Source organism: Pinus tabuliformis, chromosome 9, assembly GCF_031772625.1.
Source record: "Pinus tabuliformis cultivar Carrire ecotype Pingquan chromosome 9, CPIR1, whole genome shotgun sequence".
Taxonomy (NCBI): domain Eukaryota; kingdom Viridiplantae; phylum Streptophyta; class Pinopsida; order Pinales; family Pinaceae; genus Pinus; species Pinus tabuliformis.
The window spans coordinates 146,417,826-146,437,695 of NC_142307.1; the positions used below are offsets into that span (position 1 = coordinate 146,417,826).

A 19,870-nucleotide genomic window follows, 5' to 3' on the forward strand; every position below is an offset into this window, starting at 1 on the left:
TCTGCTTCAGCTGTAGATAATGCAATATCAATGTGGAAAAAGTCGAAGTCGGGATTAATTCGGCAAGGGTCCAAGAGTTTAAAAACTCGGCAAAGTTGGGAGTTTTTCGAAAAAGTCGGCAAAATTAAAAAAACACAAAATTATTCATTTTTTTAAATTTTTTTTTAACATCTAGAGTATCCACAACATCAAATAAATGCATTTCCACATAAACATGTAAAGAAAGCTAATATATAATATGTATATGAAGTCTAGTGCTACATCACATATCAAAATAGTGAATCAACTCTTGAATTTTGAGTCCTGTCTGAGTCTCAACTCTCAAGAGTCAAAATATCAACAAAAAATATAATAAATGTACATCATGAGTCATCTAAAAGTCATCAAGTAATCACTAATCAGTCACTGAGATCCTCTTCGCCTTTTACGGGAATAGGGAATGGCTTTTCCTTTTCCTCTAGAGGAAGAAGACCCTGCCCCTGGGGATACAAAATGAAATGGACTCAATCGTCCTCTAGAAGCCGATGGAAGAGGTGGCCTCTGTGCTACGCTGCTGCCCACCCTAGATGGTGTCACCTCCTCCTCAGCATCCTCATCCAGCTCTGCTACTGCCTCCTGACCCTGATGTTGCTCCGCCTCCTCCTCCTCTATCTCTGGCTCTCCCTCCTCTGCAACTGCTACATCCTCTAGATCCACACCTAACCAATCCGGGATCGTGTCCAAGATCGGCCTCTCAGTCTCGACTCTCCATGCAGCGGTGGTATCAATATTGTCCAATGAGATGGCTTCCACATCAGTAGGTTTTTGAAGCTGTCTCACCCACAATCGAAGATTGTAGTAGACGTAGACCATGTCATTGAGTCGTTGGGACTCCAATCTGTATTAGGGTCATAGATTGTAAATTAGTACTTAGAAAATTTAAATATTAAAATTAATCAAACGAATTCAAAAAATTTAATTTGAAATCTTTTTAGTTTTTACGTGTTGCGCTTTTTGGAGTGTATTTCGTCAAATACACTCCAGTTGCACTCACACCCAGAGGAATTGCATGTTTGGCTGAGCACTCGAATGGCAAGCTTTTGGAGATGGGGTACTCTGGCACCATAGCTTGTCCACCAAGCATCTATAGTTTAAAAGAAAAATGAGAAACATAAAAAAAAAAACATTGAAATTCTAAACTTGAAAGTTTGAAACAAACTGAAGCTTACCTGGCATTTTGGTCATCCTATACTTAATAGCTATGTTAAAACCAAATGTGCCACCTCCCATCCTATAGACCTCCATTTCTTTAGAAATCTCCTCACGTTCTTGCTCAGATGACACCATCCTCTCGACACAAGTGAAGAATCCATCCATCACCTTGGCATCAAATCTGAAACCACAAGCATAAGAAAATGCAGGGTTGAGGTAGACACTTGCAGCATGAATGGGGCGATGGGGGGTATTGTTCCATCGTTGATCAATCACTCTCCATATGACCTGTTGTTTCTCTAACCCCTCGTCTCCCTTATCTGCATAATAACCACGGATGGCTTCTTTGGCCCTATCCATGGCTTCATACAAGTAGCCCATTGCGGGCTTCTCTCCATCAACCAACCGAAGAACCTTTACCGAAGGTTCTGAAATGGCACACACCTCCTCTACTCCTGCCCAAAAGCTCTGATCATATGAATCTAGTCTGCATATGCCCTCTCCCTCCGGTTTGCGGCTAATAGATAAAGAACGCCAATCCGCTGAGAGAAACATGCTCTTCACCTCTCACATAGAATTCAACAGAGACTGAAGAGATATGAAAGTAGTGGAAAATCGTGTAATGGCAGGCCGCACCAACTCTTTGTTGTTGGTGAATTTTCTCATCAAGCTAAGCACAGATGAATGATTATATATAAATTTTGTTATGCTCTTGGATGATTCAACAATATCCCTCACAGTAGGAATTTTACCTATATCCTCCAACATCAAGTCAATGCAATGAGCAGCACAAGGTGTCCAAAACAAGTTACCTCTCCATAAGCATCTTGCCAGCTACAACATAATTTGCAGCGTTCTCCGTTATGACTTGGACAACATTGCTTGGGCCTACTTCCTGAATGAAGAGGTCCAACAACTGACATAATAAACGTGCATCTTTAATGTGTGCAGATGCATCAACAGATTTCATAAACATTGTCCCCTTGGGACAACTAACCAAGAAGTTAAGAAGGGTCCTACCCTTCTGGTCAGTCCAACCATCTGACATGACTGTGCATCCAGTGTGCTCCCATGATGCCCTAAACTCTACCAATCTAGCAGTGCACTCAGTCTTTTCATCTTGAAGAAGAGGCCCTCTCAACTCTGCAAAGGTGGGGGCTTTGTACCCCGGGCCAATGACTGCAACAACATCAAACATAGGCTTGTAGAATGGGTTTGTCTTGGCAATGTTGAAAGGAACATCACTCCATAGAAGACACCTATTGACCAACTTGTCAGCTTCTGCCTTTTCCTTTTTTTTCATTGATGATTTGATCCCAGGTTGTGAACCAGCTGTTGTTCTAGGAACAAAAAAAGATGAGATAGAAGGATGAGTACCCATGGGTGAGGAAGGTGATGCTGCTGTAGAAGCACTGCCACTCTCAATTCCCCCCACTCTTGAGCCCCCTACAAGTTGGTTTCTTAGTGCTGCCCTGGTGTCTTTTCCTTCCTCTTTATCCATCAATGATTGAATGGCTCGTCGGATGATTTCTGGAGTTGGTTTTTTGCAAAGTTCAGTATTTTGGCCCGGAATTTGCCCCAAATGGAATTTTAATCTGTTGATGCCTCCTGACATATGCTTGCCACACAACTTGCAAGTCAAATACATTCTATTGACCCCCCCAGTTTCGGGTATAGCATCAGGCTCACCAAACCCCCACATTGAATCCAAAATCCTTGGCATTTTGTTTTAAACTTTGAGCTTGAATTTAAAGTTTAAACCTGGGCACAAAAAAAATTGAAACACATTCAAATCAGCAAAATATAATTAGTAATTTGTATTGCACTCAGAATTTAGAAACAAATTAGTAAATTTAAAATTTAAATTACAAATTTACAGTAATTTTAATTTTTAATTTTTTAAATTTTTAGACCCACCGAACAGTGAACACTTAAGCCATATATATTTATTATTATATGTTAACACTGTGGGCTCAATTTCTGAGCTAGCATTCTTCAAGTGGGACTGATATCCTTCACCAAAAGGGGACTGATATGCTAGAGTCTGCATTGCTGAGTTAACACCAGGTTCCTAATAACTTCTGTGTACTGTAACTCTTGTTATCAAGCTGAATGAAGGACTGTGTGTTTTCATTATTTGACTGATATAAATAACTGAGCAGCTATACTGTTTTGGGCCTTCCACTGATTGTCCATTGTTGACGTAGTCAATTTATGCAGTGTTCACTGTTCATTGAAATTTGATATGTCTTGGACTCTTGAGTGAGAACGTTGACTGTGCTTTGAAAGAGACAAATTACTTATGCAGTGGAGAGTTGTTAAGTTCCATCTTTATGCATTGTAATATCTGTTCTGAGTTATTAGATTGGCTGATTATAATCAGATTGTTCTTTCACAGTGGGAGATTGGATTGTAAACAATATATTTCTGAGTTAATAACTTAATATAACTATATATGCATTTCTGGGTTGAGCTTATTGGCATAACTTTTATTCTGTGTATGTATCTCTTTGAGAAAATAAACAAAAACATATGTATCTCTTTTAGCAAACAAACAAAAACATACCTACAGCCTACCTCACTCAAACTGTTCGATGAAAGTTCTCTGGAGTCTGAGACAGATTACACAAAACTTTGGAAAATTTATTGGGTATTTAATATATCTCCAGGAGGGTATCACCGTATCTTACAATGGTCATAAGTTGTTAACACTGAACAATTATATAATATACACAAGACATAATTTGTTATTTGGATAATGGCTTTCCGCTGCCCGCAATGCGCATAGCCATATATTTAATATGAAATATATATTATATATTAATCATAATGTATTAATGCGTAACTTTTAACAGTGTATAGTCTGAGCATACCTTGAGGCTTGCGGGCTCCTCTTGAGTCTTAATGCAATGGCAACGTTGCAAATGCACACTGAAAACTTGAAAGTTGAAACCCTCGATTCTCCACAGCGCGGATTCCGAAACAAGCCAAAACACAGTGAAAAATTAAAATGAACGATTTCCGGCTTTTTATGCCCGCGGTCATAAATTTTATAATGCAAGCCGATTTTTTCAATTGACTCCCGATTAAATCGGGATTAATTCAATTATATCGCGATTTTTTCGTTTTTTTTTTAAATCGTCAAAAAGCCGGCCGATATAATCATTTAGCCCAAAAAATCGCATTTTTAGGAATAAATCCCGTTTTTTTCGGGACTTTTTCCACACTTGTTTCTTGCTGAACCAAGATACTAATCTAGGACCCATGAAGAATGCACCACCACTAGTGCTTTTCTTGTCATCCACGCTTCCTGCCCAATCCGCATCAGTGTATGCATGAAGTGTGAGATCTGTACCTCTAGGATACCATAAGCCATAGTTTTGAGTTCCTTGAAGATACTTGAAGATTCTCTTCACTGCCTGAAGATGAGTTTCCTTTGGATTTGCCTGAAACCTTCCAACTATTCCCACTCCCTGCATAATGTCTGGTCTGGTACCTGTTAGATAGAGCAGACTGCCAATCATCGATCTATCGGTTGGTTGATGTACAGCTGCCGATTCATCATTTGCGCTGAGGCTGCATCCTGTCACCATAGGGGTACATACTGGTTTTGAATCCTCCATCCCATATTTCTTCAAGATTTGCTTGAGATATTTAGTTTGTGTTAGAAAAGTGCCATCTTTGTTTTATTGGACTTGTAAACCAAAAAAATATGTGAGCTCACCAAGCATGGACATTTCAAACTCTTTTTGCATCACCAAGGCAAAATTTTGACTCATGTCTTCTTCATTGCTACCAAAGATGATATCATCAACATACACAACAAGTATCAGCAACTTATCATTGTCAATTTTTATATATAGATTGCTATCAGTTGATCCTTTTATAAAACCTTGTTGATGGAGGTACTTATCCAACCGACAATACCACGCCCTTGGAGCCTGTTTAAGGCCATAGAAAGCCTTTTTGAGTCTGCATACAAGTTTTGGATCATTTCCAAGAATAAACCCATCTGGTTGTTCAATATATACTTCTTCTTTTAAGTCTCCATTTAGAAAGGCAGTTTTTACGTCCATCTGAAATACTTTGAACTTCTGAAAGCTAGAGAGAGCAAGGAACATTCTTATGGCCTCAAGTCTGGCAACTGGGGCAAAAGTTTCTTGAAAGTCTATTTCTTCTTGTTGCGCATATCCTTTACAAACAAGTCTTGCCTTGTTTCTAACCACATCCCCATTTTCATTCAGCTTATTTTTGAAAATCCATTTTGTCCCTATGACATTCTTATCTTTTGGTCTAGGAACCAACTCCCAAGTGTTATTCTTTTCAATCTGCTCGAGTTCTTCTTCCATGGCCTTGACCCAACATTCATCTTTGCAAGCCTCTCTTACGTTCTGCAGTTCAGTGGAGGAGAGCAATGCTAGATAGCTTGAAGCTTCTGAAATGGTTCTTCTTGTTTGTACACCTACCTCTTTCTGCCCCAAAATTTGAGATTCTTGATGATTCTTCTGAATGTATCTGGATGGAGTCTTTTCTTCTATCCTTATCTGTTCTTCTGGTGCCCCATGGGTTTCTTCTTCGTCATGAATCTGATTTGATGTTGACGGATAGTCTTTGCCATCTTCGAAATCTTCAGATTTTCCCTGCCTAGGAGTGTTTCCTTCTTCATCAACCACTACATCAATACTTTCAACAATTTTACCAAGTCTTTTATTGTAGCATTTGTAAGCTTTGCTGTGGGGAGAGTAGCCAAGTAAAATGCCTTCATCTGCTCTAGGTTCAAACTTGCCAAAATTTTCATCAGTCCTTTTAATGTAGCATTTGCTTCCAAAAATTTTGAAGTATTTTACCGTGGGATTCTGAGTGCTGTTAACCCGGACGTTTGTCTTGTTGAGAATAGTAACAGTGGCAAATGCGGCTTCACCCCAGAAGGTTGCGGGAGTTCCAGACCAAGGTTGCACGAAACGGGGAAACGGGTATGAGTTTCCGAAACGGGCACGGGTACGAAACGTGACCCCCCCTAAATTTTGGAAACGGGGAAACGCGAATATATATATATATATATATATATATATATATATATATATATATATATATATATAAGGACATTTAAGAAATATGTGCAATCATAAAGCATATATGCTACATTCTAATTTATTACATTATGATAAAATTGTCAATTGTCAATGCATAAACTATAAGTCTCTAAATTTACATCACATTTACTCATGAATGATCACATAATGAAAATAGAAATATCCAAAATCAGCCACGAGAAATTTCTAATTTCTTGTCTCGTGCTTGATTGGGAGTCTCCTCCTACATAGTTGAACGACCTTAGTGCTCTTGATTAAATACAAGTTTCATACCCTAGTACCCTACGTGCTCTTGATTATTGGGAGTCTCCCCTGCATAGAGGGCTTGGTTCTGTTGATTAAATACAAGTTCCATACCCTAGTACATGATAAAATCCAATGGAAACATTGCAATCCCCCCAATCCTGAAATCCTGAAAAACAGATAAGTCTGCTAGATTTTGAGTGAGATCTAAAATTCTACTTTCTCCATATGAAATCCAATGAGGGTGAAACCACTCTCAAACATCCTGAGTCATTTCATGGTAATGTTAAAAATTTAAGTAAAATGATGAAAATGAAAAATAAAGGAGAATATCACTTTTACTTTAAGAATTTAAAATTACCATGAACTGCATATGCCTCAAACTTCTTGATGAACTGCATATCAACTCTAGGGCAAAAGTTCACTTTTATAACTTTAGACAGACATCTAGAAGCAACTAGAAGGCATTAGAAAAACCTAATTAAAAATTAGAAGACAAATTAATAAAAAAAATTAAAAAAAAGTCAAGTTGCATGTGGAAACGACGTTGTACGGCCCAGAAACGCGTTTTTGGCCGTACTGGACACGTTTCCACCTCAAGAAATGTGCCAATACGGCCAGAAACGCGTTTCTGGGCCGTACCATACGTGTTTCATTTCCGTTTCCATACGGAAACTCCTCCCCTGCCAGCGTTTCCTGCAACTTAGTTCCAGACTCATCAAGCATAGCACGAGCCATTTGTTGAACCATTTTGTTCATCCTTTCCACTACTCCATATTGCTGAGGAGTCCTTGCAGTAGAAAATTCCCTTCTTATTCCATGTTCTTCACGAAAATTGAAAAATTCATCTGAGGTAAATTCCCCTCCTCGATCAGATCTGAGGCATTTGATTCTGCGATCTGATTCGTTTTCAACCAAGGTTTTGAATGACTTGAACTTTTCGAAAGCTTCATCTTTATACTTCATGAGTCCTATCCAACACATCCTTGAAAGGTCGTCAATGAACAATATGAAATACTCTTCTCCTCGAGGTGACCTGTTCCTAGTTGGACCACATATATTGGAGGATAAGTTGAAGTCCACCAAGATGATAAAGGGTGAAAGTGTGACCTCGTATCTGATGATATTGTCTCAGGTCAAAGATGAGCTTGCTGCCATCGGTGTGTCTACTTCAAATGGAGATATGGTAAGGATTGCTTTGAAAGGGTTCACCGAGGATTGGAAGCCCTTCATCAAAGGGATCGTTGCTAGGGAGAAGTTGCTAGACTGGGATAGGTTGCACGATGACTTCATTTAGGAAGAGTTGCGAGACGAGGATCTTCATCCAAAGAAGAAGGGTTTAGATGATGACATGGCACCTGCATCGCGAATGAAGGGTAAGCGAAAGAAGTACTTGAGTAAAGTCAAGTGTTTCAACTATGGTGAGATGGGTCATTATTCATCGAGATGTTCGATGAAGAAGGGAGGGAGATGATGAGAAAAGGAAAGGAAAGGAAAGTAGGTCGCCTGTGTTGCCACTTCAGCTGAGATAGATGATCTCTCCAGGAGATTGGAAGAGAAGGACTTTGCCATGATCTCTCATTTCTAGCAATGTACTGTCAATGAGGATGGATGGTACTCTGACAGTGGTGCGACAAAGCATATTATAGGGTCACAGGAGGTTTTTGAGACTCTAGCTGAATGGGACTCAAAGTTGCACATGATGTTGGGTGACAAGAGTTAGTTGGAGATCCGAGGATCGAGTGTTGTGCCATTCAGAATGGAGACAAGACGTGTGATGCAGGTCTAGGATGTATTGTTTGTACCGGGACTCATATATAGTGTGATTTCCGTCTCGATGACCAAGAGGAAAGGGTTTGAGGTCTTGTTCCACGATGGGAAGGCAAGACTTAGGCCTAGAGGCTCTAAGTCCTATGGGATTGTACTCGGAGTTAGAGAGCATGGTCTCTACAGGTTGACGGGCAAGCCTAAGGATCATGGAAAGAAGTAGGTATAGGTTCCAGAGAAGTAGGAGCAGGTGCAGGCTTTAGAGGAGCAGATACAGGTTCCCAAGAAGAAGGTACACCTTCCTGAGAAGGTCCAGGTTCGAGAGACTCAACGGAGTCGAGTTCGAGAGGGAGCTTGCAAATTCAGAGGGAGACTCTGCAGTCCTACAACTGCCAAGAAGGAATCATGGAGAGAGTGGAAGTCATTACAGGATAATAAGAAGAAGTAGGGTGCTTCCAGTTGTGACAACGACACTTCTGAGAAGGGCGTAGTTCACCATACAGGGATTGCTGTGATTGTGAGCACCAGGAGTTGGGCAAGTGTTGCGAGTAGTGATGATGATGACAAGAGACTTCCTAGTCATGCAAGTACCTCGCTCGCTAAGAGGGAGTGTTGATATGTGTAGTTTGGGAGGTACTCGAAGCCGTAGGGTTCAGGGTTTGGAGGGCAAAGCACCACAAGGGTCACTTGTGGGCTTGGAACCCAAGTATGGGGTTTTGCACCCATCGGGATTTGGGTCAAAACGATGATGAATTTGAGCTTGGGAAAATTTGAGGTGATAGAGCTTGGCGAGCCGATTCCAATGCTCGAAAGATCACTCAAATATGAGTTCTAGAAACGAAGTTATGAAGTTTTGAAGTTGACTAGTAATTATTGGTTTTCAAAGTCATGTAGGCTTGATGTAAAATTTGAACAATAGATGTGTCCCTTCATAAATTCGTGGAGCCCTCATGTTGTGTATATGAGGTCAAGTGGAGTCATTCTAATCATCCAAAAAGTGCAACACAGATACATCAAGAGAGCTTGTTGAAGAGGACTTATCTGTTTTAGCTGCAAAGAGGACAGAACAACATGGGTTTTGGAGGTTGGTTCAGGGTCATTTTGTGGAGGTCGAGTTGCTGTTAGGAGGGCTGAGGTACCTTCCGAGAGGGCCGAGGCAGAGGAGGTGAGTTTCAAGCTATTTTAGGCTTATTGTATGGGCTGGAAACTTTGTTTGGAGGGTGCCGTAAGCTACAACAAGGTTGTGTGGTAGGCTGTAGGCCATACCACCACAACAAGTGATAGTGTGGGCAGTTTTTGGGGTTGTTTTGTGCCCTAAACTTCAGCGTGGAGGGAGAAGGTTCACACTAGGAGAGGTCATAGTTATTTAAGGGCTGTTGGGTGACTGTTTGAGGGCTATTGCAACAGTCTAAGGTGCCCTAACCAGTCACTATCACAACAACAGCAAAGCAGACCTGGAGAGCAATAATTTGATGTGTGTTGGATCCTAGTTTAGGGTCAGATTTGGATTAGATTATATAGCAGCCTGTTGATGCCGTGTGGAGGGTATTCTGTTGTTGTGAAGAGTCTTCCTAGGAGTAGAATTGACAGTGATGTGATTGGGTGCCATTGATTTGTTTAGAGGGCAGTGTGTTGGCTACCAAAGTAGCCCTAGAGTAGCAAACAAGATGGATGTTGTTGGTGCGTGATTGGGTGAAGATTACAACCTTATGAATAGCTCTTTGATGGATGAAAGAGGCTACTAGAAGGCAGATTGGAACTCAGGTATTGGCCAACCTAGAGAGCACTTTGATGAGCCCATGTATATGCAGCAGAAGTGACTTGCAACATTGTTAGGAGGCAGCCTTGTTGTGGCCTTGATGGACTAAGGCGCTACTAGTGAGTAGTACGAGAGCGAAGGACCGACATGACAAGATATGACATCAAAGTTGCAACGAAGTTTGTCATTGTATCTTGTAAACCATAGATTATTCAGAATTGGTTTTATATAATGAAGATTGGGATTGTACAATTTTGTTAAAAAGTGTGTATATTTGTGCATATGTGATTTACTGCTTTATATTTCCGCTGTGCAAAGTAGTTTATGGTTGAGATTCTTGGTTTGGTGGCATCAGTGATTTTAAGACTCTAACCTAGACCCAAGGTCATGGAAATTCAACGAGTTTAGGACCAATTATGGGTCTCTATATGATCTTGTACTTCGATATGTAAAGTTATGCATGTGTGAAAAATATGTAACTCATGTTCATAATAACTAGATGATTGAATCAATACAACTTATTTTTCACATATTAAATCATTGTTATATGATTATATTGTAAAAGATAGTGTGTGGTAGGCTTATTTATCATGCCGAAATTGGTGCAAAATTGGCATAGAGGACTCTTATATGATTAAATCATTGTTATAGGACCAATTATGGGTCTCTATATGATCTTGTACTTCGATATGTAAAATTATATGTGTGTGAAAAATATGTAACTCATGTTCATAATAACTAAATGATTGAATCAATACAACTTATTTTTCACATATTAAATCATTGTTATATGATTATATTGTAAAAGATAGCGTGTGGTAGGCTTATTTATCGTGCCGAAATTGGTGCAAAATTGGCATAGAGGACTCTTTCTTGAATGGTATTACAAATTAGTATGACAAATATGACTTTTTTATCCTTCTTTGTACACTTAAATTTTGTTGGTGTTTATCTTACTATGAGACCAGAGGATGCTACCATTGCCTCTAAAGGGAGTAAGGGAGATCCCTCTCTACTTTCTTTTGATATTGTGATCAAAGTTGCCTATCCCTCTTTATTAGGGATATTTTCAACCACAAGTACCAATCCTTGCACACCCTACCCCGTTGTGGGACCATTTGGAAGATCACCTCATACTTTCATGTTGCTTTGTCAAATTGGAGCAACAAGAGATACGTAAAGCTGTAGAGTACTTCTCACCATAGAGTGGTGAGACTACGATCTCCCCTCAATCCACTGGGGAGTTCCACTAGTATTAGTGATGCTTGTTTATAGATGCATGACCAGTCATCATAGTGCATGACCTCATAGTCATAGATGGACCAATTCTAGAAGGATCCAAAGCAGAATGCCTCCTGCCCAGTAGAGTACCTCTGAGACTTAGATGAACAATTAGAGACATATTTTGAGTTTCTTTCCTTTCGCCTTTGATGGTAGGAGAGCAGGGCTTCCTTGGCCCTACTTTCCCCTCAAGTTTGGCTGTTAGATCCCTCCATATGGATTGAGGACTCCAATTTTGAGCCAGTAGGCTTGAATGTAAAAATAAAAACTGATAACTTGTAGGCTTGAATGTAAAAATAAAAACTGATAGCTTGTAGGCTTGAATGTAAAAATAAACAAGGGGTATTTTGTAATAATAATTTATTATATATAAAAATGTATAAGTGATGAATGTTACAATGAGGACCCACATATATATACCCAAGCAGGTGTCCTTTCGTGACTGAGCATGTCTTTTAGATATGCCTTTTCACTTAACTTAATGACTATTTAACATAATCAATATTTAATTATTTAATATTTACATTTATTTTATTCATTTACTTGTTATGAATTATATTCATAACATAGCCCCTTCCTTCAGAAGCTTTGTCCTCAAAGCTTATTGTCGGCATGTTTCCTTCAGTTTGTATTTGTCATCTCGACATATGTAACTTGACACCATTGGCACCTCTGCTTGTATAATTCGCTTGGTAACACTGTCTCGAATCTTGGGTTATCGATTTTTATTTTGTTTTATTTATGTATTTTTAACAACTCCAATTTTTTTTTTGAACTCAATTATTTTTTAATAACTCTAAATATTTGTTTTTGAACTCTATTTTTTTTTAAATTACATAATTATAAACTATATATATATTATACGGTTATAATTTATATATACTATGTAATTATATAAACTTTATACGTATACTCGCTGATTCTTGTCTATCCCATGGGTTAAATCTATTCCGTGTAGCTTGCTTAAATTGCGTCTATGAAAACGCCAACATGATTTGTTGTGCAACTCTAATGGCGAGTTAAAGGCCGTACTAGTCATAGCAAAATGGTCGGAATGCATTTAATGTAGCGGAGCCACTATATATATATATATTTAAAATCCTTATTAACAAATGAACAAGTGTATGACTAACATTCACGTCGTATGAGTGGGGAGTTGACTGGATTTGTGAAAAAGGGAATCTCCGATTGACCGCTAATCTGAACAACGACGACCACTGATCCACATCACAGAGCACAGTTCCTCCACACCACGGAGCTAGGAGGCACATGGCACAGTTGCTGATGGGGCTCCGACCTCAGATGCGGCTTAAGTCTGTTCCACGGGAATGGTGAACAACGAGAATGGGGAAAAGGGTGAGCAGAGAACCAATGGTTAGTGACAGCCGGATAGTGGGCCGGTCTGTGGATGTATGCAGATTGTCGATGTGTATGCGTCAGAAGGTGACAAAGCACGATTATAAGGACTGTATTAGCACAGATGGACGAGATTGCCTCGGTGTTCTCATCGCAGAGATTTCTATTCCCTGATGTTAGTATTCTTCCTCATGTTTTCTCCTTCCAATTCCATTTTCTTTTCTCTGGTGGAAGGGGTGGCGGCGAAAACGTTGTTGTGTCAGGTTGATTGACGGAGCAACAACGTGATAGGGTCGGTAGGTGGGAACAACATAGCGGAAGGGTGGATTCGATGGTTGATTGCGTGGTTTATTTCTCCAATCGTGTCTCTGCAGTGTTTTGATCGTAGAGAAAGTAGCTGGGGTTATATTCACTGGATCCACAGCAGTACTCACACTCACAATGAATTGATATTCCTTCTTCTCACACTCGACTTCTTTCATCTTAAAATGGCTCTCACTGTAAACTATATTTTCTGTAAGAGAATTCCTAATTTTGCTTCTTCCCCTCTCCAGTAAATGTCTGTCCTAGGCTTCAGTAGTGCTTTCTTGATTGCACTTGTTTAGATTCCCCATGGATTGATCTCCCACCATTGGGTTATTCAGCGTGATAGTTGGATTACATGGGATACTCAGCTGAATCATTTCATCCAGTGAAGGCCCTTGGTGTGTTACATAGCTCGAGCCAAGAAGGACTTGATTGAAAAATGCATTGTTATGTGGTTCTGAAACATAGATAACTAAGGGAGGCTCATTGGTGAGAAGCATTAGCCTCCAGCTGAAAATTCTTTGAAATATAGTAACCCATTTTGGCATAATGGCATATCTCAATCCACTCTGTTCAAGGAAAACACCCTTCTGTAACATTATATCAGCTCCCTTCAATGACATCATATCATTTTCCCTTATGAAACCAATTTGCAAGACATGAAGAATGGAATAGATGTTGGAAGCTATGTTCCAGCTAGATTTGGGTAGAAAAGAGTTTACAGGTATTCTATTCTTTGTAGTTTTATCAAGCAAACTAATTTTAGGAGGGAGCCAATGAGGATGGCTATTTTGCGCTGCATTTGATATGTCATGTGCAGTCCTATCTAAGGATTCATTGTAAGCATGGATGCAATTGTTAGGTATCACTTCTAAGGGCTTCATTTTTAAGAGGACAACCAAATAGTTATTCAAATACTTCTGAACAAGTCCTCTAAGAACTGAGGGATATACAATTGGTTGCACAGGAGCTTGAGAGGCAAGCCACAACAGACAATCTCTTAAACGCCCATCGTTAAAGAAGCCTCCTCTAGCACCACCAACCTCATTTTCTGTGATAGAAATTATTGACAGGTTGCCAATTTTTGTCCTGTCCAAAGAAGAAACCAACTCCCTTTCTATATTAGCATGCATAGATCCAATTAGCTGTTGATTCTGTGGCATGCTCTCTTCACAATTTTTGGAGCTGATGATGAGAAGGGGCAACTTTGAACTGGATGGAATAGTATTTACTAGACTCTGCAATCTGGCTCGCTCAACATCCCACTGAACATCTTCAAGCAACAGAAGAATAATGCCACTGGCCCCTAAACATGTGTCCTCTCTTTCCACATCAAGATCAACTTCATCTGGAGCATCATCTTGATCTATATCAGCTTCATCGGAATCATGCTTAGACTTCACATATTTTGTTTGCATAGATTCTTTAGGCTGAATAAATTTGCTAGTAGGCAACAAATTGCAACTTTCTTTTGAACCTCTGCCCAATGTATTTTCTGTAGCTCCTTTTGGCAATATAAATACCTCATGACTTAAAGGTTTGGTATCCTCAAAATCATCAATGTCTTCTTTAGCATTTTCCTCATTGTTATGATATTGTTCATTTTCTTGTTTTTTAAGATAGTCTCCATCCATATGATCATTATCATCTTCTTGATCTATATTAGCTTCATCAGACTCATTATCTTGATCTAGATCATCCTCATTCACATCAAGATCAACTTTATCTAAATACTCATCTTGATCTGTATAAGCTTCATTGGAATCATCATCTAGATCATTTTCCTCGTTATTGATTTCCTTTCGACATGCTTTAACTTCTGCACATGATTTTTCTAATCACTGAAATACTTCTTGAATTTTATTAAACTGCTCAACGCAATCAGGACGTGAACGTAATGGCACATTGTGCGGTGAACAACATTCAAAGACCCGCATGATTATATTGTGTGCCATGGCTCTGATACCACTGAAGCATAAAAATTGATAGCTTGTAGGCTTGAATGTAAAAATACACAAGAGGTATTTTGTAATAATAATTTATTATATATAAAAATGTATAAGTGATGAATGTTACAATGAGGACCCGCATATATATACCTAAGCAGGTGTCCTTTCGTGATTGGGCATGTCTTTTAGATATGCCTTTTCACTTAACTTAATGAATATTTAACATAATCAATATTTAATTATTTAATATTTACATTTATTTTATTTATTTACTTGTTATGAATTATATTCATAACATTCTCACCATAGAGTGGTGAGACTATGATCTCCCCTCAATCCATTGGAGAGTTCCACTGATATTATTGATGCTTGTTTAGAGATGCATGACTAGTTATCATAGTGCATGTCCTCATAGTCATAGATGGACCAACTCCAGAAGGATCCAAAGCAGAATGCCTCCTGCCTAGTAGAGTACCTCTGAGACTTAGATGAACAATCAGACATGTATTTGGAGTTTCTTTCCTTTTCGCCTTGGATGGTAGGAGAGCAAGGCTTCCTTGGCCCTACTTTCCCGTCAAGTTTGACAGTTAGATCCCTCCATATGGATTGAGGACTCCAATTCTGAGCCAGTGCTTCGTTTGCCCCCACCCTTTGTTAAATGACCCTAGATATCTTGATGTCATCCTCAGAAATCTGTCTCTTTCTTGATCATCATCGAGATACGCAATTTTGTAGTTTCAAAGTGTTACTTTGTATCACTGCACCTACGGTTCTGCTATATATATATATATATATATATCTAAGTTGCTCGAAACGGGTAAACGGGTACAAGTTTCCGAAATGGGCATGGGTACGAAACGTGATCCCCCCAAATTTTGGAAACGGGGAAACACATATATATATATATATATATATATATCTTAGGACATTTAAGAAATATGTGCAATCATAAAGCATATATGCTACATTTTAATTTATTACATTGTGATTAAATTGTCAATTGTCAATGCATAAACTATAAGTCTCTAAATTGACATCACATTTACTCATGAATGATCACATAATGAAAATAGAAATATCCAAAATCAGCCACGAGAAATTAGAAGCGAAAAAATAAAAAAAATACAAGAAAAAGTCAAGTTACAAGAGGAAACTCCGACATACGGCTGAGAAACTCGTTTCCGGCCGTACTGGCCACGTTTCCTCCTCGAGAAACGTGGCCAGTACGGCCGGAAATGAGTTTCCGGGTTGTACCGTATGGGTTTCCCCATTTCCGTTTCGTTTCCGTACGGAAACGGACCCTGGACCCACGTTTCCTGCAACTATATATATATATATATATATATATATATATCTTGTGCTGTTGATTAAACCTGGTGATTAGCCTTGTTAGATACTTATCTAAGTTGCAGTTTTTTTTCGTTAACATCATTTATCTTGCTTTCAACACCACCTAGGAGTTGCTTTTGCACTCTCATATTGTAGTCACGCGGGTTGTATCTCTTAGTCCCATTGACCTACTTTTGTGCTCACTTCTTGGTCATCATTAAAATTGTCTTGTCTTTTTCTAAGTTATGAGTTTCTAATATAAAGGGCATGCATAAAATTGAACTACTGCTTCATGCTTATATTTTATACAACTACAAAATACTGAAATATTAACTTATGCACAGTTTATGTGCCTATGCTTTATTTTTCTCAATTCTGTTATTTATTGTTTTCGATGAGTTTAGTTTGTATACATTTTCTAGAGAGCTGTAATTGTTGATTGAAGGGAATATTAAAGGGAAGGGAACTAGATGAGCTGGATATTGATCTTGCTTTGTATGTTCTTGAATTCCTTTCAGTGGAGAGATTGTCATTTGAGGAGTTTTTTGATCATGAATTTCTTCGACTTGAAAAGTGGGAATCTTCTCCAAAATTAATCAGGTACAGATGAATATGGGCTTTGTGATTTTTAATAATTTCTGTGCAAATTATATGTCAACTTTGTATTGTAAGAATATTCCTGATATGTTATGCACATAACAATGCAAAAGAAAATGGAGATGGAAGAGATACATAGATATAATTAAATGTGTGTCTGAGAGTTCATTGCATAGGATAGAGAAGACCCAAGTAAGATAAGTTTATTAATTTTCAACAATGACGAAAACTAGGTAATTGGGACCATGCGATACAAAAATGTGAATGCGAAGTCAGAGTGCTAAGGCCAGTTGTATAAAAGCAAAAGCAAAGACAGCCATTATGTAAGATCTAAACTTTAATGACTTAAAGCGAGAGAGGAATACAATACATTGGGAGAGGGTAAAATAAAAGAGCCTCAAGGCTCCAAATGTATGTTAGAGAAATATTCAGGATACAATAAAAGTATATTATGACTAATATGGCATTAAATCACCTTGTTGACATAACATAACCTTTTAACATTGCATTATAAGATATATTGCTTAAAGTATATGGCAGTTATTAAATACTCAAATATCTGCTGTATTGAGAAACTTGAACTGCTAGTCTTTGATGTATTTCTCCTCTCTTACAAAGCACATCACTATATTAGTAGGAAGAGACCTGACATGATACTATCCCTTTTGAGTAGGCTATATTAACTCTCATAGATGATTACATGATGCAAAATCCAAAGCTAGCCTTTATAGACGAGGATGTATATCCAAGATTCCAAATCGGCCTTCATACATGAGGCTGTATGTGCTAAAAATGAATAGAAACACGAGCTAAAGACAGTTACAATTATATATCATAATAATCCTCATCCTTATCAATAAAAATATAACAGGATGCTTGTTCAGTAGAACTGAAGTTCGGATTGGAAGAAGATGCAGCTCTACTTCCACTTGCATCACCACCAATATCGAGAGAATTAAGAAAGAGCTGCAAGTTTGGGCATCCTACTTCCACCTCCCCAAGCTCTATGAGGTTCACTTGTATATGCTTCACCCCTCCTAGACATGAGGCATAGGTTTGAATGCACATATACAAGATCCTCATCCTTCTGCGATACCAACCTATTGCGCATCACAAAATGAATGAAATTATAATTGGTCCAATTACGTTATACTGATGAAGAGCTTTCCACTTGTGATAGAATGCGAGTGGCGAGTCTCTTTGCAAATAAACACTGTTTTCCCCATGAGAAGTGCACCATTTAAATGGGTTCATGGTCCTTCTCTTATCCAAAGTTGATATCTCTGCAAAATCCTCTAATTCAGCAGCAAAATAGACAAAGTCCTCCCTTACATCTGTTTGTAAAGAAATTGGAAACAACTTGTAAAGGGCCTCTTTCACTCCATTGGCCACCTCCTGTTACTAATGTGGGGCCTTCATCTTTCGATTGCTTTGAGCAATGAAATCATCATCATAAAATTTTGGATTTAGAGCATGTGCCAAAGTCCTTGTAACAATGATGGCCTCACTTGCTCTACAAAATCAAAATCAACAAAAGGAAGAGTGGGACCCTCCTATGTGTTGGAAAATATAAAGTGGCAACTTGTAATTCTTATTTTCCTTAACCTTAATATTTGATTGTGAACTTAATTACTCTTCTTGTGTTCTTTAGTTAGATCTTTTCATCAAACGAAATTAGGCAAGAAAAAAGCAACAATAGAGGACACAAAAATTAGGCAAGAACAAAACAACAATAGAGGACACAGAAATTAGGCTCCAAGCCAGGGCAAAACCCCTCCAAGGGGAAAACCCAGAAACTCTTCTCTTCTTAGAATATGCTTCAATTGAGACACAAAGACCCAAACTCGAGACCAAGTCCTTCTCCAAGTACCAAGTTAGCCCTTCCAACAAGTCCGTCCTCGAACTTGCATCAACTAGCTACAACTTGCGACTGTTACTTGAGTTCTGCACCTTGTTTTGCACCTTCGACTTAGTTTTGCACCTTTGGCCAATTTTGTGCCTATGGCCTGTTCTGCACCTAGTTCTATACCTTTGGCTTGTTCCGCACTCGATTCTATACCTTTGATATGTTCCACACCTAGTTTTGTACCTTCGGCTTTTTTTGCACCCGGTTCTGTACCTTCGACCTATGCTGCACCTGGTTCTGTACCTTCAATCTGTTCCACACGCAGTTCTATACCTTTGGAACTATTCCACACCCAACTCTATACATTTGGCCTATTCGTATCCAGTTTTGTACCTTTCAAGAGAGATCAAGCTTATTGAGTGAGTGAGTGCCAAATAAGGTCAAACTGCTTCCTTTATATAACCTTCTCAAGGGGTCGAATTCCATCCTTTGGGCCGACTTGTAACTGCCAGGACCGACTTGTACTTTTGGCATTTCCCAGACTTTCTAGACTAAAAAATATTTCTTTTTACAATTACAAATGGGTTTTATAAACATGATCTTGACTCCTTTGACTCATACAATAAATCCTAAGACGCAACAAACCCTAGAAGCACGAAGAACATGCTTTTACCTAGAAGACCATCAATAATGAGCATGAAACCCATGCTTTATAATAATAACTTTTTCTTTTCTTCTCTTGTTTGTTACATAGTGAGTGCCAAATGAAGTCTAACTTCTTCCTTTATACAACCTTCTCAAGGGGTCGAATTCCATCCTTTGGGCCGACTTGTAACTACCAAGGCCGACTTGTACTTTTGGTGTTTCCCAGACTTTCTAGACTAAAAAATAATTCTTTTTACAATTAGAAATTTCCCGGAAGGGTTTTATAAACATGATCTTGACTCTTTTGACACATACTATTAGAATATTCCTATTTAGTATTCTATTTAGTATTTAATGCTCATTGTATTTAGCTGTTGCTATTTGTATTCTTTTAGCAGTTTCTTAGATGAGACTGAGTGTTTCTATATTCTACATAGAAACCTGATGTTTCTATTATTGTAAATATCTCTGTATTATGATTGAGCTGTTTTGCTCATTCGAAATTAAT

At 38.6% G+C, this 19,870-nt stretch overlaps 1 protein-coding gene across 1 annotated transcript in view; it reads left to right on the plus strand.

Moving 5' to 3' along the window:
• Positions 1 to 19,870, plus strand: part of LOC149147534 (serine/threonine-protein kinase ATG1b-like) — a 208,119-nt gene that overhangs the window by 122,179 nt on the left and 66,070 nt on the right. The window contains exon 8 of the mRNA XM_089445382.1: positions 16,793 to 16,874. Within this exon, the coding sequence (XP_089301508.1) occupies positions 16,793 to 16,874 (82 nt within the window). The remainder of the gene's footprint in view (positions 1 to 16,792; positions 16,875 to 19,870) is intronic.